This window comes from Agelaius phoeniceus, assembly GCF_051311805.1.
Source record: "Agelaius phoeniceus isolate bAgePho1 chromosome W unlocalized genomic scaffold, bAgePho1.hap1 SUPER_W_unloc_2, whole genome shotgun sequence".
Classification (NCBI taxonomy): Eukaryota; Metazoa; Chordata; class Aves; order Passeriformes; family Icteridae; genus Agelaius; species Agelaius phoeniceus.
The window spans coordinates 3,614,209-3,626,583 of record NW_027509867.1 but is presented as its reverse complement, the minus strand read 5'-3'; the positions used below and the strand labels follow the sequence as shown (position 1 = coordinate 3,626,583).

General features: G+C 52.0%; 1 protein-coding gene across 1 annotated transcript in view; it reads right to left on the bottom strand.

Annotated features, from left to right (window-relative positions):
* Positions 1-313: 313 nt before the first annotated feature.
* Positions 314-12,375, bottom strand: part of LOC143692667 (serine/threonine-protein kinase pim-1-like) — a 37,999-nt gene continuing 25,937 nt past the window's right edge. The window contains exon 7 of the mRNA XM_077172915.1: positions 314-463. Coding sequence (XP_077029030.1) covers positions 314-463 — 150 coding nt within the window. The remainder of the gene's footprint in view (positions 464-12,375) is intronic.

Here is a 12,375-nt window from a genome sequence, read left to right as displayed (position 1 = left end):
TGAGATCCTCCTGGTAACGTAAACGGTTCAGGAGAACTTGCGGGGATCTCAGGGAGCTCTACCCAGGCTCTTTAGGGCGTGGGGCACAGCAGGAGTTTTCGGCGCTGGGGGGTGTTATGAGGGGTCTGGGGCCGCGGAGGATGAGAGGAGATGAATTCCCAGAAGTGGCTGTACCGGGCATCTGTGGGGTTGGGAGCACTGGGGGGTCCGGGGACGCTCCTGGGGGGTGCCGAATGGGCGCTGAAGGGGGACTGAGGGATCCTGGAGGGTCTGAGGGACACTTAAGGGATAGAGGGGTTGCGGATACCGGGGGTTATGTGGAGCGCGGGGCATGACGGGCGTTGTAGTCCCGGCTCCAATGGGGCTCAATTGGCCCGCGGGGCATGACGGGAGTGTAGGCAAAAACGAAAGATGGCGCCGAGCTGAGGACCGCCTTCGAGGCCCCTTTCCAGGCACTGATTGGCTACGGGTGGTGATGGGCGGAAGCCTCGGCAAATGGGATGCGGCGGAGGCGGGAACAGCCCACTCAACCTCTCCAGTCCCTCCCAGTACAGCGCAGTTTATCCCCAGTACTACCCCAGTACAACCCCAGTGCCCCTCCAATCCCTCCCAGGACAGCCCAGTAAAACCCCAGTTCCTCCCCAGTCCCTCCTAGTACACCTGAGTGTACATTCCCTGTCCCTTCCAGTTCCCACCCAATGTCATCCACAGGATGCCCCAGTGTCTCCCAGTCTTCCCCCAATGTTCCCAGCGTCCCTAGTATGTCCCAGTCCTCCCCAGTGTCACTCCCAGTATGTCCCAGTGTCTCCCACAGCGCTCCCAGTGTTCCCCAGTATGTCCCAGTCCCCCCCAGTGTTTCCAAGGACAGTTTATTTTCTCTCGGTGGCCGTGGCAGCCAAACCCAGCAGTGGGGTCAGTGCAGTGCCCATGGCCACAGCCCCTTGCAGTGGCCCAGTGCAGCTTGGGCTGATGATCCACCCTCACAGCCGGCCCAGGGCAGCTCTGCAGTGGCTTTGGTGGCACCTGGGGCTGGCACACGCCTGAGCAGTGGGTCTGTTTGCAGTGGGGAAACTCAGGAGTTTGAGATTGCTGCAAAAAGCGCAAAAAGCACAAAAAGGGAAAACCCCTCTTAGGCTGGGTGCAGCCAGCTCTCCAAGCACAGCAGCTCCCAGGGCAGTGAGGACAGACAGAATGGGGCTGGGCAATGTGGAGCAAGGTTGTCCACGCTGGGTCAGAGCTCCAGGCACAGCTTCTGTGAGCAGGCCAGAGCTGCTGAGGAGAGACCCTGGGTCAATATCAATCACAGAATGCTGCAATCACCTCTGCTCTAAAGAGAAATTTAATAAAAGACACCCTTTAAAATAGGAATGTGTATTTCTTACAAGTTCTTTGAAATCTTTTTCCATAACTGGACTAGGAAAACTTTAATGACCCTCTCAGGGCTTTGGTGTTGTTTACAGACTCAGACTGAGAGTGTCTTGAAAAAACTTCTCAAGAACTTAAATTTAGACTCCAAATTTTCTTGAAGTTTTAATGGGTCCCACTGAGGGACACGACTGGGAAAGTGTCCCCAGGTTCCAGGTAGAGCAGAACACGGGAGGCAGTGATGGCAGCTGGGGACAAGCAAGGCAAAGGTGTCTTTGGTGCTGGGCAAACCTGGATGTGTTTCAGGAATGCAAAGGGCCAAGGCCTGAGTTTCCCCACTGCAAACAGACCCACTGCTCAGGCGTGTGCCAGCCCCAGGTGCCACCAAAGCCACTGCAGAGCTGCCCTGGGCCAGCTGTGAGGGTGGATCATCAGCCCAAGCTGCACTGGGCCACTGCAAGGGGCTGTGGCCATGGGCACTGCACTGACCCCACTGCTGGATTTGGCTGCCACGGGCACCGAGAGAAATTAAACTGTCCTTGGAAACACTTGGGAGGACTGGGACATACTGGGGAACACTGGGAACGCTGTGGGAGACAATGGGACATACTGGGAGTGACACTGGGGAGGACTGGGACAACCTGGGAACACGAGGAATGCTGAAGGGGAATCTATGTAGACTGGGATGGACTGTGGGGGTGCACTGAGACAGACTGGGACATACCAGGACATACTGGGAGTGATACTGGGAGATACTGGGACATACTGGGGACACTGGGGCCATTGCGGAGCAGACTGGGAGACACTGGGGCATCGTGTGGATGATACTGGGCAGAACTGGAAGGGACTGGGAATAAACTCAGGTGTCTTGGGAGGGACTTGGCTGTCCTGGGAGGGATTGGAGGGGCACTGGGGTTGTACTGGGTTCTACTTGGGATCAGTTGGTCTGTACTGAGGATGAACTGGGCTGTACTGGAAGGGACTGGAGAGGTTGAATGGGCTGTTCCCGCCTCCACCGCATCCCATTTGCCGAGGCTTCCGCCCATCACCAGGCGCAGCCAATCAGCGCCGGGATCGGGGACTCGGGGGCGATGCCTAGGGTGGGCAACATATTTTCATTTGCTTACAACTCCCGTCATGCCCCGCGGGCCGATTGAGCCCCATTGGAGCCGGGACTACAACGCCCGTCATGCCCCGCGCTCCACAGAACCCCCCGGTATCCGCAACCCCTCTATCCCTTAAGTGTCCCTCAGACCCTCCAGGATCCCTCAGTCCCCCTTCAGCGCCCATTCGGCACCCCCCAGGAGCGTCCCCGGACCCCCCAGTGCTCCCAACCCCACAGATGCCCGGTACAGCCACTTCTGGGAATTCATCTCCTCTCATCCTCCGCGGCCCCAGACCCCTCATAACACCCCCCAGCGCCGAAAACTCCTGCTGTGCCCCACGCCCTAAAGAGCCTGGGTAGAGCTCCCTGAGATCCCCGCAAGTTCTCCTGAACTGTTTACGTTACCAGGAGGATCTCAAGTCGCGGCTCGGACGCAAAAGCGTCCCCCAAGTGCCTTTCTAGACCCCTAAACAAAGCGTTCGAACCACTTCCGGGACTAAGGGTCCCATCATGCTCCGCGGCGCACGTCCAGAACTTTTCCAGCCGGGACTTCATCTCCCGTCAGGCCCCGCGCCCCACCGAGAGCCATTGCAGCTGCGCCTCGATCTCCCGTGATGCTCCCCGGCCCCGTTAAACTGTATTAGACCCGCGCCTACAACTCCCATCACCCCCCGCGCCCCCGGGAGCCCTGTCAGAGCTCCCCAAGTGCTTCCCCGGACCCCGAAGTGCCCCAAATTCCCCTCCCTGACCTTCAAGGGCCCCCCTGGACCCCCAAGTGCTGTCCCGGACCCCGAACTGTCCCTCGGAATCCCTGAGTGCCCCTCCAAGTGCCCACTCAGCTCCCCTAAGTGTCCTCCAGACCCTCAAGTTCTCTCTGAATTCCCTCCCCAGACCCAGAACTGCCCCAAATGTGCCCCAGAAAGTTCTCCCTGGACCCCAAAGTGGCCCCTTTTACCCTGTCTGTGAAAATGATAAAAAAGATGACAAAAAGATTTAAAATTGGACTAATTAGCATAAAGAAGGAGAAATCAACAGCCACACTGGTCAATGAATTAATGAAGGGAATTGTGTTCCTTAGAACCAATGACCAATAAATTTTTTGCTTGCTAAAAAGGCTGAATTTTTAATATAAACATTCAAATTTGGTAATACAAATATAACTTTTATAAATAAGAAGAGTAATTTTAATGTTATTAATTCAGTAAATTTTATTTTTAAGAGGAAATGCATGATTACTTTTATGTTTTGGGATGTCAGTCTGTAAGAGACAGTCCAAAGATCCCTCATCTGCCTGTGAGATGCAAAGCTGTGTTTCGTGTCAGGTACAAACAGGCCAAGTGTGTACTTGCGAATGCGAAATGTGTGGACATCGACAATGGGATAGTTGCGAATTCTAATAACAACTGATGAAAATAAAGCATGGAAAAAGGCCTTTGAACCTATCTTTTGTTTGCAATTAACCCTGGTTGATTTAAGAGCATTGGAATTAAGGTGTTAAGGATGTTGCTTTTTGCTTCTATTTAATCCATAAAAGAGCTCTGCAATAATAACCTTTTGAAGTATAATTTTGGAATATTACTTGTATCCTTGAAACTATAGCTTTGGAACATATATATAGGAAATATACTTATCTCACGCCTTATTGAAGCAGAGAAAAACAGTTTGAGAAAGGAAGATGAACATCACCTCAAGGATTTATGGTTTTGACCAAAGGGAAGCTGGACATCACTGTTATGAGATTGATAGTCTCTGCAATTAAAAGGTGGACACATCTGGGGAGCTGGACTCCACCAGATGGGATTCGTCTTTCTTCTTTTGGAAACCGGACCATCACCATCTGGGGATACTCCTTTGAAAATACATCCTGAGAAATTAAAATCACAATAGTGTATAGAATTGTGATGTAATAATTTGGAATAAAAATTGCTGATGGGTAAAAATTGGAAATAGAAACTGTTGAAAAAAACTGATGAGTACCCCTATAAATACCTGTAACCCTCAATTATCGGGGTGCAGTTGGAGGGAAAACTCCCCCCACTGTCCCCAGCGCTGTATTGCTCATACTTTACCATATTAATTAATAAATTGATTGCTGCTTGAATATTGGCCTAGTCAAGCTTCTTATTCATAACATGCCTCACAAGTGCTGTCAAGGATGGAGCTTGAAGCCCTCCCCAAGGACTGAGGCTGAGACCCTTCAAATTCTAACCCAGGGGTGCTGGCCTGACTGGAGCAGGGTGTCTGCCATGGGAAGCGGGATGTTTCCCATAGGAACCAGTCCTGAAACAATGGGCCCCGCTCACTGCTGGCACCGGTTTGTGCTTGAATATTGGCCTTGTCAAGTTTCTCATTTATAACAGTCCCAAAGGGATCTGGGCTGATCTGGATCCAATGGCTGCAGTAGGTGTGCCATTCCTAAATCCAGTTTGGGAGAGCCACGGCCGTGTTGCTGCGTGAGCTCTGAGGTATCTGATGGTGGGAGATGCTCAGGTTTGTCCTGTTTGCATCCCCAGCTCCTGCAGAGCCGCTGTCAAACAGCGCCAGGGGATGCTCCTGGCACTGCCCCTGGCCTGGCTCAGGGCTCAGCTTTCCTCCATCAATCCCACTTCAGAGCTTCACTCTGGGGGGAAGGTGTTGGTGGGTCAGGAGCAGCACAATCCAGAGAATTGGAGGATGGCTTTAGGTTGGTAATTCTGGGAATGGGTTTCTCTGGCAGGATGCTGGACACCAGGGATTTCTGCCCTCCTTTCTCAGGAGAGTTTGGGTTTCTCGTGTCAGTGCTGTTCCACAGCTCCCACCATCCCTGCTCCTTTCATTGACACCTCCCCAGCTTCCCAGTGTCCTTTCTGAGGGGAAGAAAGGAACATCCATGGTGGCACCCCTTGGCTGCCTGGGGCTCCAGCTGCTCCTGGAGCTGCAGCGTGTCCGGCACAGCCGCTCTCAGTGGGGCTGGGCCTTGGTTCAGGCCCCACAGTCCCCGTCAGTGCCCACTCCCCACTGGGCTCACGCTCTGGCCGTGTGGGGCTGCTGAAGGCTCAGCGGCTCTGGCTGAGCACTCCCAGCTCTGCAGCTCCTGACTCATCCCAGGGATGGGGTCCCGCAGCCCCGGTCGGGGCCGTGTTGCCAACGGGGCCCTGCTTTGGGGTGGCCATGGGTACCTGCTGCTCCTCCACCCTCAGCAGCCCCACAGCAGAAGGGTCCTCTGGGAGCCCAGGCAAGGGATCCAGCTGTGCCATTCCCTCTGTGTCCACAGCAGCTCTCCCAAAAGTCCTTTGGGCTCCCTGAAATCCTGTCTCCTGAGGTGATCCATGCCAGGGAGTCCCAGGGCCTCTGGGCCAGTCCCAGGGGGTGTTTTTGCCATTCCCAGTCATGGTCACTTCAGCTGCTGATGTGCTCAGGCCTGAGTGGCAGCCCTCAGCCAGAGATGGCTTACAGGACAAACCCTGGGCATTATGTGACTAACACCATCAGTTTTAGTTAGCTAAAAATAGATGACCAAGGTGCTTCTGCAGCTGTTTAACACAAACCAGCTGCTTTGGAGACTTTCACATAATCTTGTGTAGTTACCTGCAAGAAATGTGTCATTCTAAGAAATTTTCCCAACTGACATGAATAGAGGCTTGTAGGATATTTTAGGGGAAACTCTCCAAGCCAGGGACTGGGCTCTGGCCAAGCCATGGGTCCTCCTGGTCAGCAAAAGTGCCAGGAGACCCAGGAGTTCATGGACTAAAAATATAATCCAGTTCCTTTGACTTGCTCATTTGGGCCTAAATACCTGGACCCACTTTTGGAGCAAATTTGGAGACCTCACCTACGGGTGGATGCACCACGTGGGATTTTCCCAAGTGCTTGCAAGAGTTCTCCAGGTCCTCGCTGTGAAATGGGGCTCCCCAGTGACTGCAGACTCTGGATGATGGTAAAGTGTTTAGGCAATTGGGGATGTGTCTTTCTCAGTCCCTATCCCTTCTCTCCTGTAATAATGATTAGGTGTATTACCTTGCTTCTTTTTGCTTGTTGCTAAAGCCAAGGACGTAGTTTTATTGAATGTAGAATTTTACTTTTGTGTTGCCTTAACACTCACAGTAAAACAAGACCATTCTTCCCATTGGTTTCTGTGTTCTTTAAATCAGCCCTGTCAGCTGGCAGAACAGGTATCAGAACCTGATGAAAGCCAGGCTCTGCTGTCATCTAGCTGGGCCCATGGAATGCAGAGGGCCACTGTCAGTCCATGGAACCCATGGGAGCAAGGCTCAGATGGGAGAAAGGCGTGCACCAAGGAACCCCAGAGACCCTGATGGAGCCAGGGCTGCAGGGTGTCACAGAGGGAGGGACCTCATGGCAGCAGGAGAGCACTGTGAGGCTGGGGAACAACGTGGCACCAAGGTTCCACTGGGACTTGACAGAACCCCATGGACGTGGATGGCCCCAAACGGGGCCCAGAGACACTTCCCAGACAAAGCCCAGGGAGGGGGATTTGCTTTATTCAGCGCTGGGTGTGTGGGGATATCTCCTCCTGACAGCACACAGCACACAGAGATTACAATGGATGGTTATACTCTATGCACATTCATGGTTTTCCTTAGAAAAGGTGTGGTTATGCAAACGATCTCTCAGCACTCATTACCATCATTAGCATGCGCCAGGCGCAGGCGCAGCGCGCACTGGTGCTGGCACTGAGGAAGGCTCCGCGTCTTCCTCGGGGGTCTCCTGATGAAGGCTGGACGTCTTCATCGCCGTGCCCTTTGCACCTTTATCCTCTAGGCATGCACAGTCTCTTGCTGGCAGTTTCAGCAATTTCCTCACTGGTTTTAGCAAGCTCTGCTCTTCATTTCTGCCAGTTTTGTTCCCTGTTTCTTGCCAACATTCATCCTGTGTCTTGAGCTTGTGGCGGAATTTTTGCAAGCTTCCATATTGGGTGCAGTGTCTCTTATTCTTGCCCAAGTATGCCCGGGCACAGTGCTTTTAACCCTTTCACAGCCAAGGACTTGAGAGCCACTCCTGGACCCTGGGAATTCCTGCAGGTGCACCCACCTTTGCAGACAATGAGGCTCCAACCTCACTGTGAGAGGGCCCAGCTTTTACACTGTTAAACAAACAAGCTGACACCACTGCTGGTGTGGGAACATCTGGTTTCATTCTCCTGATTGGCTCCTCCCAAAGCCTGGCCAGGGCTCAAGGAGGAACCAAGGGAGGTGACTTTGATCTCACAGCCTCAAACAAAGCCAGATGGGACCTGGCCTGCTTTCTAAATACAGGAATGTAAATCCATATTTCACCAATGAACACATACAGAGATCATATTGCTAATAATGATTCATTGATGAGTGGATACAAATATTACCTTTGGTTGGAAGGTTCATCTGGAGCTCAGCTTTGCCTCAGGGCCTGTTGTTCAGGCCTCACTCAGGGCCTGGTGAGGCCTCAGTGCTTCACTTAGTGCTTTGACCTACAGATGAACTGCAACCTCCAGAACAATTGCAATAACACAGTTTAAATTTAGGTATTAGGCACAAAGGCATCACCTCTTGTTCTTCAATTAAGTGCTGCTCAAGTTCATTATTCAGAGCTACAATTTTAATTCCTTTTAAAACATGCCTAATTAGTTGCTATTCTCTGTCCTTTATCAAATGCCCCTTTTTTCCTTGAGATTGTGTCACTTTTTAGACAAGTCTCAGTACTCCACTTCCAGCACAAGGTGTCACAACAACTCCAACATGGAATCATAACACACCAAGTGCTCACACTGCAATGATTGCAGTGACTGCCACGAATGCACTTCACAGCAGCCTCCAATTTGGGAGCCAATCCCACCATGAGGAATTTTCTTCTTTCTGCCTCTCTTCTACTGATCTTTCTATTGAGGTGATTCCTGATTGTTGGACCTCAAACCCAGCACTGATAGACATTCCTGCAACATTCCTGTCCTGGAATAGCCCAGGATCCTCCCTGGCCAGCAAGCAGATAATCCAAGGCCGTGCAGTTCTGCAGAGCCCCATTTGTGTTTGTTGGAGCTCGCAGGATGTGCTGGTGGATATTTTAACAGCATCACTTCTTACTTCTTCTAATAATTGATTTAGTTCATTGAGGTAAATTGGGTGCAGCCATGCACAGCCAGGGGGTTTCCATTTCCCCAGTGGGCCATTGTTAAGGGCATGGAGCACATCTGGGAGATGGGTTCTCCATGGGCAAAGGTTCCCATCTCCTCATTTTTTCAACTGCTCTTTTAACAACCCCTTCACCCATTCAACCAATCCTGCAGCTTGTGGATTGTCTGGGATATGAAAAACCCAGCAGTCTTAATCACTGCATTTCTTACAGTAACAGAAAAAGCACTCTGCATCACAGTATCAGCAAATCCTATAGAAATAGCCAATTTCATCCCTTCCTCATTTATGCCTTGTATAGAGTTCACAAAGTTTACCACTGACATTTGGGTCTTGGCCAGTCCTTTTCTGTAGAGTATTTAGTGTCACAGTGAGCAGCTAAAGCTGACATATTAGTACTGTCAGCCTTATTTAATAGTATCAATTTTTAATTACATAGATACAAATATAAATTATTGTGTTATATTATATATAACTATTACGATTAATTTATTATTCTTATTATTACTACTATCATTATAATTATATCACTAGCACAAATGAACCTGAGCTCAAGACTGAAACCTTCTGTCACTCCATGTGGGAGTGACAACAACAATTTTTCCTTCTGTTGCTGCTGTTTCCAAAGTGTCATTAACAAAGTTCACCCCGTCTTCCCAAACCCACAAGTTCTATTCCTTTTCCCTTATGTAATTTTTGGATGCATTTGAAGCCATCCAGGGGTGCAGCCTCTTTTACCCGACTGCCCCACTGCTCCCACGGGGCTCCCACCTCAGCCCACTCCAGAGCCAGGGAACTCCAGGGAAGGGCTTCCCATCTGGGAATTTCTGATGGCACTGATTCCTCACATTGACACTGAACAAGTGACATTTTGTTGGGATCTGGCCAGACTGGGCCAGTTTTGTTTTGCCAGTGGGCAGGGACAGCACCAAAGACACAGACTCCAACTGAAGGAATCAGTGTCATTTCCTGCAGCTCAAAGCAGAAAAGAATCACAAGAGGAGCAGCTCAGCAATGCACCTGACCATCCTCACCAAAGATTGCCTGCAGTGATTGAGAAAGATCCAGCCCCAGTTACCCTCAGCCTTTACCATCCCCCAGACCCACACAGCAGCTGGGGAAGCTGTCACAGCCAAGGGCTGCAGAGCCACTCCTGGGCACTGGCAATTCCTGCAGGTGCCTCCAGCCACAGGTGAGGCTCCAACCCCGCTGGGAGAGGGCCCAGCTCTGACGGTGCTGAATGGACAAACTGACAGCACTGCTAGTGTGGCAACATCTGCTTTCATCCTCCTCTTGGCTCCCTCCCAAAGCCTGGCCAGGGCACCAGGAGGAACCAAGGGAGGTGACTTTGACCATTCAGCCCCAAACAAGGCCAGATGTCAGATTTCATGGCCTTGTCTGGCTTCTAAATACACAAAGGTCAATACATGTTTCACTAAGGAGTGGCTACATCTATCACAGTGCTAATGACCATGCATATTTCATCAGGGAGCAGATACAAAGATAACCTTTGGTTGGAAGGTTCATCCAGAGGCCACCTTGGGCTCAGGGCCTGCTGTTCAGGCCTCACTCAGGGCTGCTGTCCAGGCCTTGGCACTTCAGGGACGTGGTTTAGTGCTGGGCTTGGCACTGCTGGCTGAGCGGCTGCACTGGGTGAGCTCAGAGGGCTTTTCCAACAGAAAGGATTCTGTGATTCCATGATTCTATCCACTGCATTCAGCTGGGTCCATGTTAGCAGCACTCATTTGCTCAGAAAGTCTCCTCTTGCCCAGCTCCTGTGGCCTGAGGCTTCAGCTCCTTCAGCTCCTGGTGCTGAGCTGCTCATGCTGAACGAGACGACTCGGAGAGAAGAGCACAGTCCATGCAATTCCTTCTGGGACACGGAGAGGGGAGGCTGTGCAAACAGGAGCATTGTTTGCTGTGGCTCCTCTCTGCCCTTCACGCCTTTCAGCGCTTGGAACCAGCCAAGAGCTTTCTCCAAGAGTGCAATGGAGCAGCTGTTCCTGCTCCTGGCTCTGGCTCTCTCCAGTCTCTGCCCTTGCCTGCTTCTGTCCCTGGTGCTGTGCCCTCTGTTCCCCCAGGGCTGGCTGGCTGCTGCCCAGGACTGTGGCACTGGCACAGATCCAGTGCTCCAGAGCCTCCTTTCTGTGCCCTTGCAGCTGCCTGGGCACAGCAGCCTTTTCCATCTGCAAGCTCCCCATGGACAGGGAGTGCCCAGCTCCGTTCCTTGCACAGCCTCCAGGAGCCCAGGGCTGCCATCTCAAGTCCCTGCTGGCACTGGGGGCTCCCAGGTGCCTCAGGCTGCTGTGACACCGCTGCACACGGGAGGGAACAGGGGCAGGGGCTGTGCTGAAAGTCAGCTCCATCTGCTGCTGCTGCTGCTGCTGCTGGTGCTGCTGCTGCTGCTGTGGGGTCATTTGTGCAGCCCTGGCCCAGAGTCAGGGATCAGATCCTGCCAGTCTCTTCCAGCCCTGGCTGCTCAGAGGTTGCGCCTTGGAGCCTCAGGTGGGCAAAGGCAGCTGCTCCTGGTCCCTCTGTGTGCCCGTGTTCAGCAGTGCTGCTCCATCAGTCTGTGCCCAGCAACGGGGAAAAGCCTCAGCTCTGCAGGGCCAGGAGCTGCCGGGCTCTGCCTGAGCAGCTCAGCCAGCAGGAAGGGAGCTGCTCCACACGGGAACCAGGAGCAAGGGACATTCCTTTGATAGGACATGTTTTCTATTTAAAGGAAAAAAATAGGTAAATTTTAGAAGATAAGAATAAAATCCAAGTTTTAGAGAAAAAATATTTTTTAATTCACTAACATAAAGTTAGTGAAAAAAACAAAACATAAATGCAAAGTTACATTCTTTGCATTAAGAGGTAAATTATTTTAAAAAGAGAACTCAGTTATTTACATTGTAAATGTGCTGATGGCATGGATCCATCTTACTGACCTCAGCAGCCTTTTTTTAAAAGATTTTCAGGTTTTTTCCAACATTGTTAAATAGTGGGCAATGCAAGAGGAAATTGCTTTGTGCCCTGCCAGCTCCAAGCAGGACTGGGAATGGAAACGCTGTCAAACCCAAAATCCTTTAGAAGATGACCTTCCTTCTCACCCTGTGAATAAGCTGCACATTCCCATTGAAACTGTCAGGGATTTCTAAAGACACCAAGTCCCATTTGCAGGATTTTGCTCTGGTTTGGCAGTGCAGAAGGGCAATTCTCCATCCACCAGCTCCAGACTGCACTGCCTCAGGAGCACGGCCCACTCGCCAGCTTTGGCCCACTCGTGGCACTGCTAGAGGAGGAAGAAAGTGCAACTGCACAATTCCAGCCAATCAAGAAGGAAGAATGGGACAGACAAAACACCCTGTGCAGATGCAGGCGTTCAGCTGGGACTGTGGAGAGTTTGGGTCCTTGCCAATTGGATGTGTGTCCCCAGCTGCAATCTCTGGGCCTGCAGCAGAGTCTCACTCAGCTGCCAAAGCAGAAAGCTCAGGCGCTGTGCTCGCAACGGGCTCGTCTGATGCAGAGCTGTCAGAGCAATGTGAGGGCAGAGCCAGCCCAGCTGGGCCCAGGGCTGAGCCCAGCAGAGCCCTGGCAGAGCCCAGAGCAGCCTCAGCAGCCGCAGAGCCCGGCTGCAAGGAGAGAAAGCAGAAAGTGCCCGTCAGCTGAGGGCTCCTGTGCCCTTGTGCCAAGGCCTGCGGGGCCCAGGCCGTGCTGGCTGTGCCCAGAGCTGTGCCCAGAGCTGCCCATCCCTGCTGCCTTTGGCAGCAGAGCAGGAGGGCAGGACATGTGCCCAGCCTGCAGCCAGCCACGGCACAT